General features: G+C 46.7%; 1 protein-coding gene across 1 annotated transcript; it reads right to left on the bottom strand.

Moving 5' to 3' along the window:
• Positions 1 to 8,739: 8,739 nt before the first annotated feature.
• Positions 8,740 to 18,965, bottom strand: hypk (huntingtin interacting protein K). The gene is made up of 4 exons (XM_072282135.1): positions 18,776 to 18,965; positions 13,097 to 13,152; positions 11,408 to 11,459; positions 8,740 to 9,119 (listed from the first exon to the last, which is right to left on the bottom strand). The coding sequence occupies exons 1-4, from the start codon at positions 18,926 to 18,928 to the stop codon at positions 9,024 to 9,026; spliced, it is 357 nt and encodes a 118-aa protein (XP_072138236.1). The 5' UTR covers positions 18,929 to 18,965; the 3' UTR covers positions 8,740 to 9,023.
• Positions 18,966 to 20,867: the final 1,902 nt, after the last annotated feature.

Raw genomic sequence — 20,867 nt, 5'->3', positions numbered from 1 at the left:
GAAGGGTGTGCAACAAAATAGCCAGAGAGCTCCCATCGAATGTCACATCCGAAGACAAAGCTTGTAATGTGGAGTGACATCTCCCCATAGCTGCATGAAGGTGGAAAGACATTTACACAGGGAATAAATGTGATCCTGCACGGTTCCCTAACGTCGGTCACTGCACGTCATCTCACCTGAGCTACAATCCCTGATTACGTCACCTGGCAACTCACCACCCACCACACACACACAAAATCGGTACTGGTTGTCCATTATATCCAACGGTGACAGGAAACTTGTGGAGGGGAGATTTTAAAAGTGGAAAAGCTGTTGCAGTGGGACAGTTCCGCTCTCTCCACCTCAGAAGTCTGGGTCCAGTGGTACAAGTAGCTGTCACAACTGGGGTTTTCCTTGGTTGCAGAGGATAATCATAACTGTTGTACCTCGAAATGCCCTTCGCTCTCCACAGAGCATTGAAGAGCCGTCATCCTAGTCATTGGATCTCGTCCCCTCAGTCCGCCAGAGCTGACTTTGCAAGCTAGGACAGGCACGTCCCTATCTCACCAGGGTATGAAGCCCGCCAGCTACCCTCACCTGGCTTAGCCAGACTATTGAAGTGGTGTACCACAGTCTGGCTGCTGTTGTGTTCTTATATTTATATGTACCATGGGTTACCAATAAACAATCATATTCTGGAAGAATTAGAACTTTTATTCACAGCAACAAAACCAAACCACACTTTTACCAAACCATGTTCCAGATCATTCTATCATTTCTGCGCATGCTCAGAACTCTCTCCATTCATGTTCTCACACGTGATATCACCACATCTTCCCTTCCCTAAAAAGAAAAACAATTAGCAACATTAACCAGAACAAATGCATAATTTAACATGTCTCTATCAGTCTCTCTGGGGGTTTACAGACACGAATAGACCTTCTGAGTGGTTCACACAGTTCTTGTGTTTCGTTGTTATTTCCATGTTTTGTCTGGTCTGCATCAGTTAACTGAAACTCTGAAGTTGGCTCTTTCTTGAGGTTTTTGCAATTTCTTCTTAACACTGCTCCTTCTTCTGTTTGGACCATGTATGATCTGGGTTGTACTTCTTCAACTACCGTAGCTTTCTTAGTCCCTTCCACTTCCATTTGTAATGAAATACGAATCTTCTTTTCTTCATCCAATTCATTCATTAACTGCGTAATCTCTTTTTTATGCTGAGACTTCATCATTTCAATAAAACTTCTCAATTCCTTCACTTGTGCTTTCACTTCTTCAATTGGATCCTGATTCTTGTCACTCTTTGGCTTCAGATCACTATTGTACTGTACCGGCAAGTTTGGCCCCTGTCCTCTTGCAGAGGTGAGATTGTGATGGAATGCATGGTCCATTGATGCATGTGCGTTACTTTCAGAGGGTAAATTTGCAACTCCTGGTTTTGGTGGCAATGCTTTGTCAGATGCTGGTAACAAAGGGATGGGAGTGGGAGGTTTCTTTGTGACTTCTAGCCATTCCATTCTGTCAAGCTCTGCTTTTAGTTGACAATGTAATGCAAAAGGTACTTTTCTACATGGATGTATTACAGGTTGCACTGTGTTGTCAATTTTAATCATGTGCTCTCCTGGAAGACAAACAAGCCCTTTGAACATGTCTTCATACTCTTTCAGCATAATTGTGTAAGGGCTAAGAGAGTTGTAAAAGAGCGCCTGAAGGCTTTGTGTGTCAATGCAAGGAGCATTCGTAATAAGGTGGATGAATTGAAAGTGCAGATTGTTATTAATGATTATGATATAGTTGGGATCACAGAGACATGGCTCCAGGGTGACCAGGGATGGGAGCTCAACGTTCAGGGATATTCAATATTCAGGAGGGATAGACATGAAGGAAGGGGAGGTGGGGTGGCGTTGCTGGTTAAAGAAGAGATTAACACAATAGAAAGGAAGGACATAAGCCGGGAAGATGTGGAATTGATATGGGTAGAGCTGCGTAACACTAAGGGGCAGAAGACGCTGGTGGGAGTTGTGTACAGGCCACCTAACAGTAGTAGTGAGGTCAGAGATGGTATTAAACAGGAAATTAGAAATGTGTGCAATAAAGGAACAGCAGTTATAATGGGTGACTTCAATCTACATGTAGATTGGGTGAACCAAATTGGTAAAGGTGCTGAGGAAGAGGATTTCTTGGAATGTATGCGGGATGGTTTTTTGAACCAACATGTCGAGGAACCGACTAGAGAGCAGGCTATTCTGGACTGGGTTTTGAGCAATGAGGAAGGGTTAATTAGCAATCTTGTCGTGAGAGGCCCCTTGGGTAAGAGTGACCATAATATGGTGGAATTCTTCATTAAGATGGAGAGTGACATAGTTAATTCAGAAACAAAGGTTCTGAACTTAAAGAGGGGTAACTTTGAAGGTATGAGACATGAATTAGCTAAGATAGACTGGCAAATGACACTTAAAGGATTGACGGTGGATATGCAATGGCAAGCATTTAAGGATTGCATGGATGAACTACAACAATTGTTCATCCCAGTTTGGCAGAAGAATAAATCAAGGAAGGTAGTGCACCCGTGGCTGACAAGAGCAATTAGGGATAGTATCAATTCCAAAGAAGAAGCATACATATTAGCCAGAGAAAGTGGCTCACCTGAGGACTGGGAGAAATTCAGAGTTCAGCAGAGGAGGACAAAGGGCTTAATTAGGAAGGGGAAAAAAGATTATGAGAGAAAACTGGCAGGGAACATAAAAACTGACTGTAAAAGCTTTTATAGATATGTAAAAAGGAAAAGACTGGTAAAGACAAATGTAGGTCCCCTGCAGACAGAAACAGGTGAATTGATTATGGGGAGCAAGGACATGGCAGACCAATTGAATAATTACTTTGGGGTCACAGTTTGAGGATAGAGGGGAAGCCTTTTAGGACCGAGATTAGGAAAAACTTCTTCACACAGAGAGTGGTGAGTCTGTGGAATTCTTTGCCACAGGAAACAGTTGAGGCCAGTTCATTGGCTATATTTAAGAGGGAGTTAGATATGGCCCCTGTGGCTACGGGGGTCAGGGGGTATGGAGGGAAGGCTGGGGCGGTGTTCTGAGTTGGATGATCAGCCATGATCATAATAAATGGCGGTGCAGGCTCGAAGGGCCGATTGGCCTACTCCTGCACCTATTTTCTATGTTTCTATGTTTCATCAAGTCACTGTATTTTGACTCTGTGTCCCTGTCCAGGACTAGTTCTCTTTTCACCAAATTCAGTCTTTCACAGTCAGATAAACCCAGTATTGATTGTACATTCCTTGGCACCACCACAAATGAAAGTGTGTGCACAATATTTTTGTGTGATACTTTTGCTACACATGTTCCTTTAACTGGAATATCTGCACCTGAATACCCAGTCACTTTTATATTTGTCTTATGTAACTTTGGTTTTAGCTTCAATGCATTAAACTCAGATTCTGAAAGAACATTTACTTGTGCTCCTGTATCAAGTTTAAAGAGTATTGTTTTGGTTCACTTGCAATGGAATGGTCCAGTCATTCTTACTCTGTTTGTTTTCACAAAGCACATCTATATAAAACTCCTCAAGTTCATTTTCAAGCACTGCATTTACTTGTTTTATTTTCTTTCTACTTCCGCAACAACGTGAAAAATGATTACTCTTACTGCAGTCGTTGCACATTTTCCTATACGCTGGAAACTGTTTTGGCTGATGCTGCCACCCACAGTGATCACATAGCTTTTTTCTCTCAGATGACATCTTGCTCTCTGTTGGTTTTGTCGTCATTTTATTATTTTTTCTAACATGTTCGCACTTTTCCACAGCATCTACGTGGCAGCTCTCAATGAAAAGTTCTTTAGCCTGCGATGTCACTGTTTCCGAAGCTTTGCAAAGCACCAAAACTTTTTCCAAGTCTAAATCTTGTTCTCTTAACAGTCTTTTCTCTCAGACCATTATCCCGAATGCTACAAACAATTCTGTCTTTAATGAGAGAGTCTGTCAATTCTGCAAACTCGTATGTTTTGCTCCGGTGCCTCAATTCAGTAACATATTGATCAATTGTTTCACCAACTCTCTGTGCACGTGTAAAAAATTTATGCCTTTCGAATGTCACATTATGCTTCAGTATACAAAATGCTTCAAATTTGTCCATTATCGATTCCACCTTTAAATTACCTCAATTTTCAAAAATAAAATGATTTTATACCTCAATTGCGTGGTCACCTATTATGTGGAGTAGAAGTGCAGCTTTCGTTTTTTCCGGTTTTTCATCAGCTCCGATCGCTGATAAATATATTTCAAAATGCTGCTTGAATTTTCTCCAGTTCTCAGCTACGTTCCCAGTCAGCTGAAGTGTCAGTGGAGGCTGCAAACCTTCCATTTTTAAAACTGTTAGCAAACACCGAAATAGTTCAAACTCCTTTTTCTTTGATTATCTTCACTTCTCCTGTGTTAGCGAATGTATTATTCTTCCAGACCGACTTCTGACGCCATGTTGTGTACTTTATATGTACCGTGGGTTACTAATAAAGAATCATATTCTGGAAGAATTACAGTAGAACTTTTACTTACAGCAACAAAACCAAACCACGTTTTTCCCAAGCCATGTTCCAGATCATTCTAACATTTCTGCACATGCTCAGAACTCTCTCCAATCACATTCTTACACGTGATATCACCACAGCTGCTGTCTCATGCAAACAGCTACTTGGAGCCACAGGTGAGAGCTGAGTGTCCGGTGGAGACCAAAGGTGAGTGAGCTGCCCTAAATTAGACATGACAGCCCCTTCACCAGAGGTTCTACCTCTCCCTGGACAGCACACCCCACACCTTAATGAAACACAGACATCCATGACAGTCACTCACATTTAACTTCATTGACTATGAGAACCCACTTACTCAGGTGAGATGATGGGCCGTACTTGTCACACTTTCTCCATTAGTCTATGAGAACCCTGCGACCCTCAAGACAGGAAGTTGCAGCAGGGACGTCAGCTCTTCCACAGACAGAAGTCAGAGTCATACAACACAGACCTTTCGGCCCACTGATACTGTGCTGACCACCAAGGACCCATTTCAAAGATTCAAGTACATTATCAAAGAATGTGCCAATCGTACAACCTTGAGATTTGTCTGCTTACGGGCAGCCACAAAGCAAGAAACTTCAAAAAAAAACAATTCAAAAAAAATAAAGACCAACCCCCAATGCAGAGAGAGGAAAAAAAACACAAATCACGCAAACAACAGAAGCGAGCAACAGCATTCCAAACTAAATTGATTCCTTAGATCTGAATCCCCAGAGTAGGCCCAAAGCCTCGGTATCAGTTCATATTCACGGGGCAAATCGCTGCGAAACTTACAGGCACAAAGTACAGCACCCAGGGGCAATCTCACAGCCACGGAGAGAGAAGTGAACATTGCGAGTGAAATTGGCCCACTCTCGCCTCGGATCCCGACACCCTGCCTTTCCGGTCTATCTGGACCATTGTTTAAATTATCCAAACAGTGGACTGCACTTTGTATTAGGGCATGTGCCACAACACAGCGAAATGCACCAGACCTAGACCACGTGGCCCAGCGTTTCACTCTGGGTCTAGATTCCGCCACTCAGGCTGAAGCTGTTCTCGACCTCTCCAAATAGATGTGGTGCTTAGAGCAATCCAATCTTGCCTCCAGGTTAGTTGGATGGGCTGCAAAACTCCTCTGCCTCAACTTCTCTCTCCAAATCGCTCACCCTATCTGCGTGGATTTTACAATGTAACAGCATGGCTCAAATCTCAAATTCGCTTTGCCTTCCTTGGATCTTCCTTGTTTGCAGCGAAAGTTGACTACAATTTACTTCAGAAAAGATGTTATTAGTAATCCTGGGGTAGGAGACCTGTCTCTGTGTGTGAGTGGATGGGAGGGAGGGGTCTGTCCTAGAGTTGGAGACCTGCTGGTGTGTGAGTGAGTGGGAGAGGTCTGTCTGTGGTTGGGGACCTGTTGGTGTATGTCTGTGAGTAGGAAGTTTGTCGGTGTCTGTGGGTGAATTGGTGGGAGGAGTCTGCCCTGGGGTTGGAGATTTGTCTGTGTGTGTCTGTGGATGGATGGGTGAGAGGGGTCTGTCCTGGCATTTGCAGTCTGATCGAGCACATCACTTCACTGAACGTTTCCATGTACATGTGATAAATAAATGAATTGGAATCTAATTCCTCTGCTCTCAAAGCTGAGAGATCCCTTGGTCACCTGCCCTTGCCCAACTGACCTCTCTTGTACTCTCATAACTTTGGAGTGGGTAACACAGCAGCCCATCACCCCTGGGGCAGTGGCCATTTACAGCAGAGTACCAGTTCTCTATCCTGGGCCAGTCTTTCAAGTTGTCCCCTGGTGTAGCCCATCTTCAAAGATCCTTCCTCTCCCAGGGATGTGGTCTTGGGTGTTTCTGTAGCTCTGGGTTTTTAATGGGATGAGGTTTCTGGCCCATGCCAACCCTCCTCCTTTTGCAGTTGGGCTTGGGACTGCCCTTGGCAGAGTTCACAACCTTGGTGTTCTGCTGTTCCAGAACACTATTGAGCTTCCAACACACAGGTGTGATGATGTGCAGTGTTTGTCACAAGCTCAGCACTGGGACGTCTCGAGACTGCAAGAGGGGGCAAAGGTGTAGGCTCCTCTGTGTGTGTTAACCCGCCCTTCACCCCGGTGTCCTTACCTGGGCTCGAAAGCTACGTTCGCACATCACTGCACAGGAGTTTCTATGTCATGCCATCTACATGACTGGCACACCCTGGGTAAGTCCTTGGTTCCCTTGCAGTGGCTCACACCGCCACCGGGATCCAAGCACCATGCTGCAGAGAGGGGCTGTGCCCTCTTGTTCCAACTCCAGCAGTGGGTGCACAGCTCACTCCGTGATGTTCTGCTTCCCAACAGTTTTCCGTTATGTCCGCAGATTCTGATTTCTCTGCTGGAATGTCAAACCAGCATTAAAAAGCGATTATCTGCAAATCCCTTCTTAAACCGTCTTAACGGATGAAAATAGACCTTGCAGTGCATGCTTTAAAACCTCAAGCACCAATCCGACCCACAGCAAGGGAAGAAACAACACAGAAATCCCTCCAGCTCTGACCCGATCCCCACCTTCGGAGAGATGCCGAGCTGTGGTGCCTTCCACCAACTGGTTTGGGATAAGCTGTTCATCCCTGGGAGGGATCATCACACAAAAATAAACCTGGCATTTTTACAGACCACGGCCATAGGAACAGAACTGAACCCTTTGGCCCATTGAGTCTGCTCCACCATTGCATTATGGCAGATCTATTTTCTCTCTCGACCCTATTCCCCCACCTTCCCCCCATAACCTTTGACACCCTAATGGAGAACTTTTCAACCTGTTTTAAACATATCAAAGGACTTGGCCTCAACAGCCGCCTGTGGCAATGAATCCTCAGATTCACCACCCTCTAGCAAAAAAATCCTCACTTTATTCTTAAGAGATATCCATTCTGAGGCTGTGGTCTCTGGTTCGAGGCTCCCCCACTATCTAGACCATTCAATCTTTGATATTATTCTAAACTGCAGTGAGTACAGGCTCAGAGCCAGCAAAACCTCTCACCATTAATGACCAGACACGGCAGTCCAACGTTTTAAAAAGGTTTAATGTTCAGAATGTGGCATCACTGCTAAGAGTGATGTTCAATGCCCACACTGAACTCCCATTTAAGTGTTAGTTGAGGTCAATTTCTTAAACCACTGCAGTTACACTTGTTGATTTATTTAGATATTTAGAGACAGCACAGAACAGGCCCTTCTGCCCCACCGAGCCACTCTGCCCAGCAACCAGATATAACCCCAGCTGAATCACAGGGCAATTTACAATGACCAATTAACCTACTAACTGGTATGTCTTTGGACTATGGGAGGAAACCAGAGCACCCGGAGGAAATCCACGCACACACGGGAAGGACAGACAAACTTTCTTACAGAGGACACCGGAATTGAACTCCACTGCTGAGCTGTAATAGCATTGCATCCTCATGCCACACATATTCTAGAATCTTTCAATGGGCTTCATCCATACTAGGCTGAAAACACCCGATTTCAAAAGTTCAAAGTAAATTTATCATCAAAGCACATGTATTTCACCATATACTATCGAGATTCATTTTCTTGCAGGTTTTACAGTAGAACAAAGAAATAGAACAGAACTAACGAAGAACTACAAAGACTGACAAGCAGCAAAAGACAACAAACTGCAAATGCAAATTAAAAAATAAATATTATTGAGAACATGGGTTGTCAAGTCCTTGAAAGTGAGTCTATAGGTTCTGTTCAGTGTTAACTTGTCTGCTCTCAGAATCTAAGCAGGCTCATTCATGCCTGTTTTGTACATCGATGGGAGGTTGCCTGGGAATAGCAGTTGCTGTAAGCTTATATTTTGGCAGTGGAATGTGTGGCGACATGTGCAACATTTCAGGTGAATGATCTATAATCAAAGGCTTGGGGAATTGAAGGACTGTACATGGTAGTGTGAAAGGCTGAACTCCTCCCCATGGTGAGGAGGTACTGCTCTTGGCCGGTTGGTGGTGTAGTGGCACCAGCACTGGACTTCCAGGCGAATGGTCCCTCGCTCGAATCTAGCTGGCTCCTTGCACGCTTTCCATCCGTGTTGGGCTGTGCTAGCAATAAAAACAGACAAATGCTATGGAAGCGGCAAAATGCTGCCTGATGCACAAAAAAGAAATTATCAGCTCAGATATAACAGAATGAAAAATGAACACAAACAAGGCATACTTGAGAGTGCGTTTGTAATTTATTGGTTCAAGTTTTGAGTCCTATTGATCTTTTCCAACTGGAGGGTGAAGTCCACCTTTAGGAATCAGCAATGGTGACAAGCAGCACTTGTATATCACACCATCTGACTGGACCCCTTCCAACCCTGTCTGCAACAGTGGATAGTATTTAAACAAATGGACCTGTCCCGAGGTCCAACCTTGTTCACGTCGTTTCCCCTCTCTGTGGAATTCCCACGATCCTCCCAAGCATGTCCAGGGCAACCGCAGACAACGCTCCTGGCCTCAGTCTGTGAGAGCAATCAAGGCCTCTACGACATTTCCCAAATGCTCCCGCAAGCTGCGCTCAGCTGCAGTCCGAGAGATCTCCATCTCGTTCATCTGTGATAGAAAGGCAGCATCCATCATTAAGGAACCCATCACCCAGGACATGCCCTCTTCTCATTGCTACCATCACTGAAGTGGTACAGGAGCCCGAAGACACACACCTGACATTTCAGGGACAAGCTTCTTCCCCTCTGCCATCAGACTTTTGCACCACTTATTTCATTTTATATATATATAATTTCTTATATAGTTTTTAAATTACATATAGCACTGCACTGTGCCTGCGAAATAAGAAATGACATGAGATATGCCAGTGATATTAAATCAGATTCTGATGCTTCGTTGCTTGAAAACACTGCTGTTGTCTGTGAGTTGGAGGGTACACTATACGCTAAGTGATCCTGAACCAGCAAAGCATCAAAGGGCCAGCTCGATGCTCTCCGGAAGTGGGAGCACTGCCGAGGAACCAACTGGGGTCCCCCTTACCAGCAATTTGAATGTCCGAGGCAGCACCTGGGACTCAGACCATAAGACATAGAAGCAGAATCAGGCTGTTCAGCCCGTCGAGTCTAGTCCACCATCCCATCATGGCTGACTTATTTTCCCTCTCAACCCCACTCACCTGCCCTCTCCCCATAACCTTTGACACCCTTACTAATCAAGAACCTATCACCTCTGCTTTAAATATACCCAATGACTTGGCCTCCACAGCCATCTGTGGCAATGAATTCCACACATTCACCACCCTCTGGCTAAAGAAACTTCTCCTAATCTCTGTTCTAATAGGATGCCCTCCTATTCTGGGGCTGTGCCCTCTGGTCCTAAACCTCCCTCTCCATTATAGGAAATATCACCTTCACATTCACTCTAACAAGGGCTTTCAACATCTGATAGGTTTCAATGAGATACCTTTGCCTTCATCTAAACTCTACTAAGAACAGGCCTAGAGCCATCAAATGTTCCTCAGGTTAACCATTTCATTCCCAGAATCATTCTCGTGAACCTCCTCTGGATCCTCTCAAAAGCCAGCACATCCTTTCTCAGATAAGGGGCTCCAAACTGCTCACAATACTCCAATGACAGTCTGACCATTGCCTTATAACACCTCAGCATTATATCCTTTCTTTTATATTAGGAGTCTTCTCAAAATGAATGTCAACACTGCATCCGCTTTCCTTACCACCATCTCAACCTGCAAGTTATTAACGTTTAAGAAATTCTGCATGAGAACTCAAAAAGTCCATTTTTGCAGCTTTGATCTCTGATTTTGCTCCATTTAGACCAGCTCAACAATGCTCAATACAAAACATCTTTGATAAAGGTGGGCTTGGGTCCTTAAAATCACTTGTCTCACATGAGCACCAGTTGAATATTACAGTACTCACAATGCTACAGAAAACTGTGCACCGCAGGAACTGCTGAATGAAACCTCATGAGAAACTACCTCCTTTGGTACAATTGGGAGGTTTCTGGTCGCCAAGCAACTGTCTTTGGGTTCACACAGGAGGAATAAAACAGGTTGTTCTTTATGGCAGCGTCGCAGTGGTGGCAGCGCATGCTGTGTTAGTCTCAGTGGCTCAAGAAGCTGAAGGACTTTGAGCGTACAGGAGGCAAACAACTGAAGAAAATTCTCACCCTTGATCTATACATTTATACAGCAGCTTTAACAGAGAAAACATGACAATTGCAAAACTGATTTGACAGGAAGCCAGGGAGGCACAGCCAAGACAAACTGCTCAAAGCTAGAGTTTGCTTTCGTAGAGAGGGTAGGAATTTGGAAGGGAAAGCTGCCTGCAATGGAACAAACAGAACAAGAGGGGCTGGGAAAGGCTACTCAGAAAGCGAAGGTTAAGATTGTAGAGTGCCATTAACAGCACTGCTGGTCCAGATTAGGGCTCAGGACCTGGGATGCTGCTTGGAGAACCTCTGGTGCACACAAAATCCATCACCGTATCTTGTGTTACTTCCCAGTAATGAGGGTTGAATGAGACCGGAAAGCACTGCTTCCAATCTGGTCCAAACTGCAATCCTCTACATCCTCAAAGTCATTGTGGACCAACTGCATACTGCACATTATACACCAATGTAGAACTCACAACGTGCAGTTTGACAACTGGGCTTCTACAAGCTGCTCACAGCCTTTGGCCTAGTTCCACTACTAATGGCCAATTCCTGTACTGCGTGTATATTTTGTGTGTTCTACTCTGCTGCAACTCTGAACCACATCTGCCCATAAGGAAGCTCCTAGCAGGACCTCCAGAGAAAAGAATCTCTGCAAAACCAAAGCTGATCTTGACACGGGGCAAAATGAGGGGAAGTTTAAGACCTTACACGTGACTTACTATGAGTTCAACGTCTTCTTTCTTGATGATGACTTTTGCCAGCTCCTTCTCCCTGCAAATCAAAAACAGAATGGTCACTCTACATTCTTCACCGGTTCGTAACATTTCCTGGGGTGATAAGCAGCATCGACAGCAATGAGAAACTGAACTGGATTGCAAAGGGGAAGATCAGGCTAAAGAAACTTCTCATCGCTGTTCTCAAGGGACATCCTTTTACTTCCAGGCTGTGTCCTCTGGTCGTAGACTCCCCCACCATAAGAAACATCCTCTCCACATCCACTCTGTCAAGGTCTTTCAATATTTCATAGGTTTCAATGAAATTCTCCCCCCTGCCCCCATTCTCCAGTGAGCATCAAATACTACTCATACATTAACCCTTCTATTTCCAGAACAGTGGTCATTAGCAGAGCAAGGTGGTTAACTGGGTGAGTGTTGGGGCGTGGAAGAGGGCTGTTTGTTGGAATATCCTGGGCATTGAGGAGTGTGCTCATGAGGTGGAGTGATCCCAAGCACAGGTTCACAGTAGCTGAAGTTGTTGCACTGACAGAGAGGTGGGAAGCACAGAAAGATTCAGAAGCATTCTTGCAGTCTAGGACTTAAGGTCACAGGGCTCGAGCAGCAGAAGCCCAGGCAGGGATTCGATGAGCAGAAACCACTGTCCTTGGAGCCAGGAGTTGTTGGAGAACAGAAAACGCATGATGGAGGGCACGAGGACAGAATGCTGATCTTAAATCAGTGCGAGACAGTGAGGGAAGGAGGCAGCCCGCTTGAGGGGTGGGAATCTGATGACAGGAAATGGATCAAGGTTACAGATCAGAGACTGCACTTTGTGAGAACAAGAATTGTTTCCAGGCTGAGACTTGCATTCCATTGCCCAAAACCATTCCTCTCTTTCCCACAACCTGGAGATCAGCAGAAGACTCCTCCACACAAGCTACTTATAGTGCAGACCAATCACAGTGACAACTGCCCGACCTTTACCATAGTCACAGGCAGGTAAACAGCAGATTATGTAAAAAGTCAGCACATTATGGGCTGAAGGGCCTGCACTGTGCTTTTCTGTTCTGTTTCTAACAACGTTCTACAGGAGCACCATCCAGTGTTGTGTCTGGCTGCATTTTGAGGAACAGACGCTGCAAGGCATCGGACCACAAAACCTGAGAGCAGGCATTCCTAATTTGGAGTCCATAAACCCTTTGCTTAATGGTGTTGGCCGAAGACATGGAAAAGGTACAAACCCCTGCCCTAGAGGACAGTAAAAACCTCCAAGCATCACAGCTGTTTTCACCCCCCCCCCCCCGCCCACTGGTGACATTTACAGGGAACGTTATACACGAAGGGTCCAAAGCACTGATGATTCCTGCCACCCATCCCACAATCTCTTTGATCCACTGGGAGGCACAGGAGCATCAAGGCTAGGACTGCCAGACTGTGCAAGTTTCTTCTCTCAGGCTGAGACTAAAGAATCCGCTGCCACCACCGAGGACAGTAAGCTGTTCACTGTTTACCGGTGCTGCCCACTACACGCTCCCTGAATGATAGCTTATTAACTTATTTCTGATCATATTTCAGTTCATGAACTATGTTGTGTGGTCCTGAGGAACGCTATTTCATTTGGTTGTATACATGTACAGTTAGATGATAATAAAGTTGAACTTGATGTTCATGAATTCAACCGCTGATTCCAACCTTTCTTGTTTGGCTTTCTGTTCCCGGGATCTCCTGTCTCCAATGACGGACATTGCCTGAAGAAAAACAAGATCACAACTGATAATTACTTCCACATCCCACCTGGCTTCCCCTTCCATAGTCTCCCACCTCATCTCACATCCACCACCTTCCCCAGCAGAGCTTCTCTGCAGACCAAGCCTGCTCCACCATTCAGCAAAAATTTACCTTCACGCCAGTCGGAAATTGTCCGGTTAAACAGACGACAGTGACAGGGAAGGGGGGGGAAGGATGGAGTGAACAGTGACGGGGAGGGGAGGGATGGAGTGGACAGTGACGGGGAAGGGAGGGATGGAGTGGACCGTGACGGGGAGGGGAGGGTTGGAGAGCACAGTGACGGAGAGGGGAGGGATGGAGTGGACAGTGATGGGGAGGGGAGGGATGGAATGAGTGGACATTGACGGGGAGGAGAGGAATGGAAGAGTGGACAATGACAGGGAGGAGAGGGGAGGGATGGAGTGGACAGTGATGAGGAGGGGAGGGATGGAGAGGACAGTGATGGGGAGGAGAGGGGATGGAATGAGTGGACAGTGATATGGAGGGGAGGGATGGAAACAACAGTGATGGGGAGGGGAAGGATGGAATGAGTTGTGAGTTGTGCTAAAAGAAGGCAATAGCTGGGAGCTTAATATCAAAGGATATACTTTGTATCAAAAGGCATTGCAAGGGTTAAAAAACCATTATGGGAATCATATATAGGCCTCCAAATAGTAGCCAAGAGATGGGGTTGAGATGGCAAAGGAAGCTGGAAAAGGCAGGTAATAACGATAATGACACAATTGTTATGCGGTCTTCAATATGCTCGGGGATGGGAAAATCAGGTTGGTGTAAGATCACAAGAACAGAATTTGTAGAATGCCTACCAGATGGGTTTTTAGAGCAGCTTGTGCTTGAGCCTACTTGGGGAAAGGCTATTTTAGATTGGGTGTTGTGTAACAACCCATATCATATTAGGGAGCTTAATGTAAAAGAACCCTGAGGAGACAGTAATCATAATACAATTGAATTCATACTGCAATACGAGAGGGAGAAGCATAAATCACAAGTATCAGTATAACAATGGACTAAGGGGAATTACAGAGGCATGAGAGAGGAGCTTGCCCAGGTCGATTGAAGGAGGATACTGGCAGAGGTGGTGGGACAGCAGGGACGGCTGGAGCTTCTGGGAATAGTTCACAAGGCACAGGATAGGTATGTCCCACAGGAGCAGCTCTCAAACGGCAGGAGTAGGCAACTGTGGCTGACAAGGGAAGTTACGGACTTGATAAAAGCCAAGGAAAGGGCATATTAGATAACAAAAGGAGTGGGAAGTTGGATAATTGGTAAGCTTTTAAAATTCAACAAAAGGCAACTAAACAAGCTATAAGAAGGGAAAAGATGAAATATGAGGGCAAACTAGCCAATAATATAAACAACACACATCAAAGTTGCTGGTGAATGCAGCAGGCCAGGCAGCATCTGTAGGAGGAGGTGCAGTCGATGATTCAGGCCGAGACCCTTCGTCAGGACTAACTGAAGGAAGAGTGAGTAAGGGATCTGAAAGTGGGAGGGGGAGGGGGAGATTGGAAATGATAGGAGAAGACAGGAGGGGGAGGGATGGAGCCAAGAGCTGGACAGGTGATAGGCAAGAGGGATACGAGAGGATCATGGGACAGGAGGTCCGGGAAGAAAGACAGGGTGGGGGGGGGGGGGGGGACCCAGAGGATGGGCAAGAGGTATTTTCAGAGGGACAGAGGGAGAAAAAGGAGAGTGAGAGAAAGAATGTGTGCATAAAAATAAGTAACAGATGGGGTACGAGGGGGAGGTGGGGCCTTAGCGGAAGTTAGAGAAGTCGATGTTCATGCCATCAGGTTGGAGGCTACCCAGACGGAATATAAGGTGTTGTTCCTCCAACCTGAGTGTGGCTTCATCTTGACAGTAGAGGAGGCCGTGGATAGACATGTCAGAATGGGAATGGGATGTGGAATTAAAATGTGTGGCCACTGGGAGACCCTGCTTTCTCTAGCGGACAGAGCGCAGATGTTCAGCAAAGCAGTCTCCCAGTCTGCGTTGGGTCTCGCCAATATATAAAAGGCCACATCGGGAGCACCGGACACAGTACATCACCCCAGTCGACTCACAGGTGAAGTGTTGCCTCACCTGGAAGGACTGTTTAATATAAAGCAGGATACTAAAAGCTTTTTTTGAGTTATATAAAATGTAAAAGGGATGTGAGAGTTGATATTAGACTACTGGAAAATGATGCTGGTGAGGTAGTAATGGGGGTCAAAGATATGGCAGCTGAACTTTATGGGTACTTTGCATCTGCCTTCACTGTAGGGAGCATCAGCAGTGTGCCAGAGGTCTGTGAGTGTCAGGGAGCAGGAGTGAGTGCCATTGCTATTACAAAGGAAAAAGTGCGAGGCCAACTCAAAGGTCTTAAGGTGGATAAGTCACCTGGACCAGATGGACTACATTTCAGTCCCGACAGAAGTTACTGAAGAGATAACAGATGCATGTGGTCATGATAGAAACATAGAAAATAGGTGCAGGAGTAGGCCATTCAGCCCTTCGAGCCTGTACCACCATTCAGTACGATCATGGCTGATCATTCAACTCAGAACCCTGTACCTGCCTTCTCTCCATACCCCCTGATCCCTTTAGTCACAAGGGCCATATCTAACTCCCTCTTAAATATAGCCAATGAACTGGCCTCAACTGTTTCCTGTGGCAGAGAATTCCACAGATTCACCACTCTCTGTATGAAGTTTTTCCTCATCTTGGTCCTAAAAGGCTTCCCCTTTATCCTCAAACTGTGACTCCTCGTTCTGGACTTCCCCAACATCGGGAACAATCTTCCTGCAACTAGCCTGTCCAATCCCTTTAGGATTTTATATGTTTCAATCAGATCCCCCCTCAATCTTCTAAATTCCAGGGAGTATAATGATCTTTTCAAGAATCACTTGATTCTGGCATGGTCCCAGAGGAATAGAAAATTGCAAATGTCACTCCACTCTTTAAGGAGGGAGGAATGCAAAAGAAAGAAAATTATAGGCCAGTTTGCCCAACCTCAGCGTTTCGAAAAGTGTTGGAGTCTATTATTAAGGATGAGGTTTCGGGGTACCTGGAGACTAATGATAAAGTCAAAGTCAGCATGGTTTCTGGATAGGGAAATCTTGCCTGCCAAACCTGTTAAGAGTTCTTCGAGAAGTAACAAGCAGGGCGGACAAAGGAGAGGCAGTGGATATCATTTACTTGGATTTTCAGAAGGCATTTGATAAGGTGCCACACATGAGGCTGCTAAACAAGATAAAATCCTATAGCATTACAAGAAAGATACTGGCGTGGATAGAGGAATGGCTGAGGGTAGGAGGCAGTGAGTGGGAATAAAAGAGGCTTTTTCTGGTTGGCTGCAGTGACTAGCAGTGTTCCTCTGGGGTCAGTATTGGGACTGCTACTTTTCACATTGTTTGTCAATGATTTAGATAATGGAATTGATGGCTTTGTGACAAAGTTTGTGGATGATACGAAGGTAGATGAAGGGGTAGGTAGTGCTGAGGAAGCAATGTGATTGCAGCAGGACTTCGACAAATTGGAAGAATGGGCAAAAAAGTGGCAAAAGGAATCCAGTGGTGGGAAATGTATGACAATATATTTTGGTAAAAGGAACAATATTGCAGACTATTATCTAAACGGTGAGAAGGTTCAAACATCAGAGGTGAAAAGGGACTTAGAATGTCTCGTGTAAGAGTCTCAGATGGTTAATTTACAGGTTGAATCTGTGGTAAAGGCGGCAAATGCAAGGTTGGCATTTATTTCAAGGGGAATAGAATATAAAAACAAGGAGATATTGCTGATGCTTTAAGATACTACTCAGGCCACACCTGGGGTATTGTCAACAGTTTTCAGCCCTGTATCTCAGAAAGGATGCGTTGTCATTGGAGAGTCCAGAGGAGGTTCACGAGGATGATTACAGGATTAACATATGAGGAGTGTTTGGCAGCTTTGGGCCTGTACTCACTGGAATTTAGAAGAATGTGGGTGGGGGGGGGGTCTCATTGGAACTACCCAACGTTGAAAGGACTAGACAAGATGGATGTGGAGAGGATGATCCTGGGGGGGTGGTATCTAGAACTAGAGGACACAGGCTCAAAATTGAGGGTGACCTTTCAGAACGGAGCTAAGGAGGAATTTTTTTTACCCCTCCCCCAATACCCCTGAACAAGCAAGGAGAGTGGTGAATCTGTGGAATGTTCTGCCAGACTGCGATGGAGGCCAAGACCGTGCATATATTTAAGGTGGAAGTTGATGCCGTTAAAGGATATGGTGAGAAAGCAGGTGTACGGGGTCGAGTGTGATCCGATATCAACCAAGAATGGAACGGTGGAGTAGACTCAATAGGCTGAATAGCCCAATTCAGCTCGCATGTCTTATGGCCTTATGAGGGGACAGTGACGGGGAGGAGAGAAATGGAGAGACGGAGGGGACAGTGACAAGGAGGAGAGGGATGGAGGGACAGAGGGGACAGTGACGGGGAGGAGAGGGATGGAGGGACGGAGGGGACAGTGACGGGGAGGAGAGGGATGGAGGGACGGAGGGGACAGTGACAGGGAGGAGAGGGATGGAGGGACAGACGGGGCAGTGATGGGGAGGAGAGGGATGGAGGGACGGAGGGGACAGTGACGGGGAAGAGAGGGATGGAGGGACGGAGGAGACAGTGACGGGGAGGGATGGAAAGATGGAGTGGACAGTGACGGGGAGGGGAGGGATGGAGGGACGATGTGGACAGTGACGGGAGGGATGGAGGGACAGAGTGAACAGCGACAGTGAGGGACAGAGTGGACAGTGCCGGGGAGGAACGGAGGGACGGAGTGGACAGTGACGGGAAGGGATGGAGTGGGCAGTTTCGGGGAGGGACGGACAGAGGGGACAGTGACGGGGAGGGATGGAGGGGACAGTGACGGGGAGGGACGGAGGGGGCAGTTTCGGGGAGGGATGGAGGGGCAGAGTGGACAGTGCCAGGGAGGGACGGAGGGGACATTGATGGGGAGGGGCAGAGTGGACAGTGACAGGGAGGGACGGAGGGACAGAGTGGGCAGTGACGGAGGGACGGAGTGGACATTGACGGGGAGGGACGGAGGGACAGAGTGGACAGTGACAGGGAGGGACGGAGTGGACATTGACGGGGAGGGACGGAGGGACAGAGTGGGCAGTGACGGAGGGACGGAGTGGACATTGACGGGGAGGGACGGAGGGACAGAGTGGACAGTGCCGGGGAGGGATGGAGGGGCAGAGTGGACAGTGACGGGGAGGGACGGAGGGACAGAGTGGACAGTGACGGGGAGGGACGGAGGGGCAGAGTGGACAGTGACGGGGAGGGACGGAGGGGCAGAGTGGACAGTGACGGGGAGGGACGGAGGGACAGAGTGGGCAGTGACGGAGGGACGGAGGGACAGAGTGGGCAGTGACGGAGGGACGGAGTGGACATTGACGGGGAGGGATGGAGGGGCAGAGTGGACAGTGATGGGGAGGGACTGAGGGGCAGAGTGGACAGTGACGGGGAGGGACGGAGGGGCAGAGTGGACAGTGACGGGGAGGGACGGAGGGGATAGTAATGGGGCCATCAACCTCCCACCCTCCACACCATTCCCCGGGCCTCACAGTCTCCAGGTCCGAGCTGAGGATCTCCTTCTCCTCGGCATAGTCGGTCACCCGCTCGAGGTCTGCGGCGCCGCTGTCATGTTTCCGCGGTTTCTCCGCCGGCCGCTCCGTCTCCTCATTCTCCAGGTCCAGGTCGCCGTCTGCCTCCGCCATCAGCCACGCCGCCGGAAAGGCCTGTCTTCGCGCCGGCACGCCGCCGGAAGGACGTCAGCACGTACGCACCCGCCCTCACCGGCCGCTAGGTGGCTCTGCGGTGGCGGGAGGCGGCTCGGCGGTCGTTGTCGCGTTGCTAGTTCCGCCATTGCACTCAACCTTTACATTTTCTTCCTGATTTGAAGAAATCCCTTGCCCTATCACCACTGAGAGAATGGATGAAGGGACAGTACTCAGATCCTTTGCTCCCCCCTTATTGAGTCCATGTGGAGGACTGGACTCAGCACCACTTAGTCTGCTATCCACTTGGCCATTCTATCGGCCGCCATCTGCTCTGTATGTAGAAAAATATTTAGGTCCCACAATGGTCTTATTAGTCTCCTCAAGGGTCCTCATTGCTCTTGAACTCATTACCACTTTTCTGCACTGACAGCAGCATTCCTCCATTCTCTTAGTACAAACCTTTGTACTAATAAATGTATTTGCCTTGAATACAACAGAGTTTTCATGGACGAATTGTTCTGAAGATACACCACCATCCAGCTGTAGAAAATTCAGTTTGTCAGGCCACATTAGACTTTTGTATGTTTGATGAAAGCTCTGGCTTCTCACAAAACCTAACATCCTTGGAAACGTTTACTGTATTCCCTCTATTGCAAGAATATACTTCCTTCAGAAGGCCAGAGTTGAACACAATATTCTAGCTGCCAAGTAACCATGGCCCCACATAACTAGTTCATGCCTTGCCATTTTTGTACTCAAATTCTTTTGCAACGTCCAATAACAACTTCTTAATTCTTTTACCACTTACCTAAGGGTGGCATTTACTTATAATGGCGAAACAACACAGAAAACTTGACCACCAAGGTTGGGACTGAACCCTCCCAACTGAAATTAGGCAGGAATGCTGATGACTTGTACTATATTCTGTTTAACTCCCCAATTTCTTCCTATACTTCTAAACTTTCATTGATCTGAGATCCAAGGACACTCAGAACATCAACATCTTTCGCCCTGGAAAAGATACAAAACTGGATGATCTCGTATTTTCCCCAAACTATAATTCACCTCGACTCCTTTGTCTATTTACTGAACCAGAGACACTTCACATCCTCCTGATATCCCAAACTGACACAAAGGAATGTATATCTTGAGCGAATAATAAACACAAGATTCTTTAGATACCAGAAATCTTGAGCAACCTACACAAAATACCAGAGTCCCTCTAGCGATTTGTGTGTTTCAAGGAAACTGGGTACGTATACATGATCCTTCCCATCAATCATTGATTGAGACTGAGTAGCTGAGGCCTCTATCTCCCCATGGCACCCCTCCTTTCACAAATTACTGATTTTGTCTTTCCTTAAATTTCACATCTATTGACAGATTCTCAAATCTTGCAAGTACATGACCACCAATATAATGTACTCCAGTTAAATAATTTTGAGTGGCACCTGGCAGATCTTTTTCGAAACCCAGAGCACTAATTAACTGGTTTTCCTTGTCTGTCTAGAGGTGGAAGTTAGAGAAGTCAATGTTCATGTCGACTTCTCTAACTTCTGCTAATGCCCCACCTCCCCCTCGTACCCCATCTGTTATTTATTTATATACACACTTTCTTTCCCTCTCTCTCCTTTTTCTCCCTCTGACTATACCCCTTGCCCATCCTCTGGGTTCCCCCCCACCTTTTCCTTCTCCCTGGGCCTCCTGTCCCATGATCCTCTCATATCCCCTTTGCCAATCACCTGTTCAGCTCTTGGCTCCATCCCTCCCCCTCCTGTCTTCTCCTATCATTTCCGATCTCCCCCTCCCCCTCCCACTTTCAAATTCCTTACTCACTCTTCCTTCAGTTAGTCCTGACGAAGGGTCTTGGCCTGAAACGTCGACTGTACCTCTTCCTAGGGATGCTGCCTGGCCTGCTGCGTTCACCAGCAACTTT

Source organism: Mobula birostris, chromosome 18, assembly GCF_030028105.1.
Source record: "Mobula birostris isolate sMobBir1 chromosome 18, sMobBir1.hap1, whole genome shotgun sequence".
Classification (NCBI taxonomy): Eukaryota; Metazoa; Chordata; class Chondrichthyes; order Myliobatiformes; family Myliobatidae; genus Mobula; species Mobula birostris.
This window is presented reverse-complemented; position numbering and strand designations above follow the sequence as displayed.

Bases quoted from the DNA above. Each gene is read 5' to 3' on its own strand.
- hypk (XM_072282135.1), bottom strand. From the start codon at position 18,928: ATGGCGGAGGCAGACGGCGACCTGGACCTGGAGAATGAGGAGACGGAG. The intron at 13,153-18,775 runs GTGAGGCCCGGG...GTTTTTCTTCAG, and splicing joins TCAGCTCGGACCTGGAGACT to GCAATGTCCGTCATTGGAGA. The intron at 11,460-13,096 runs GTTGGAATCAGC...TTTGATTTGCAG, and splicing joins CAGAAAGCCAAACAAGAAAG to GGAGAAGGAGCTGGCAAAAG.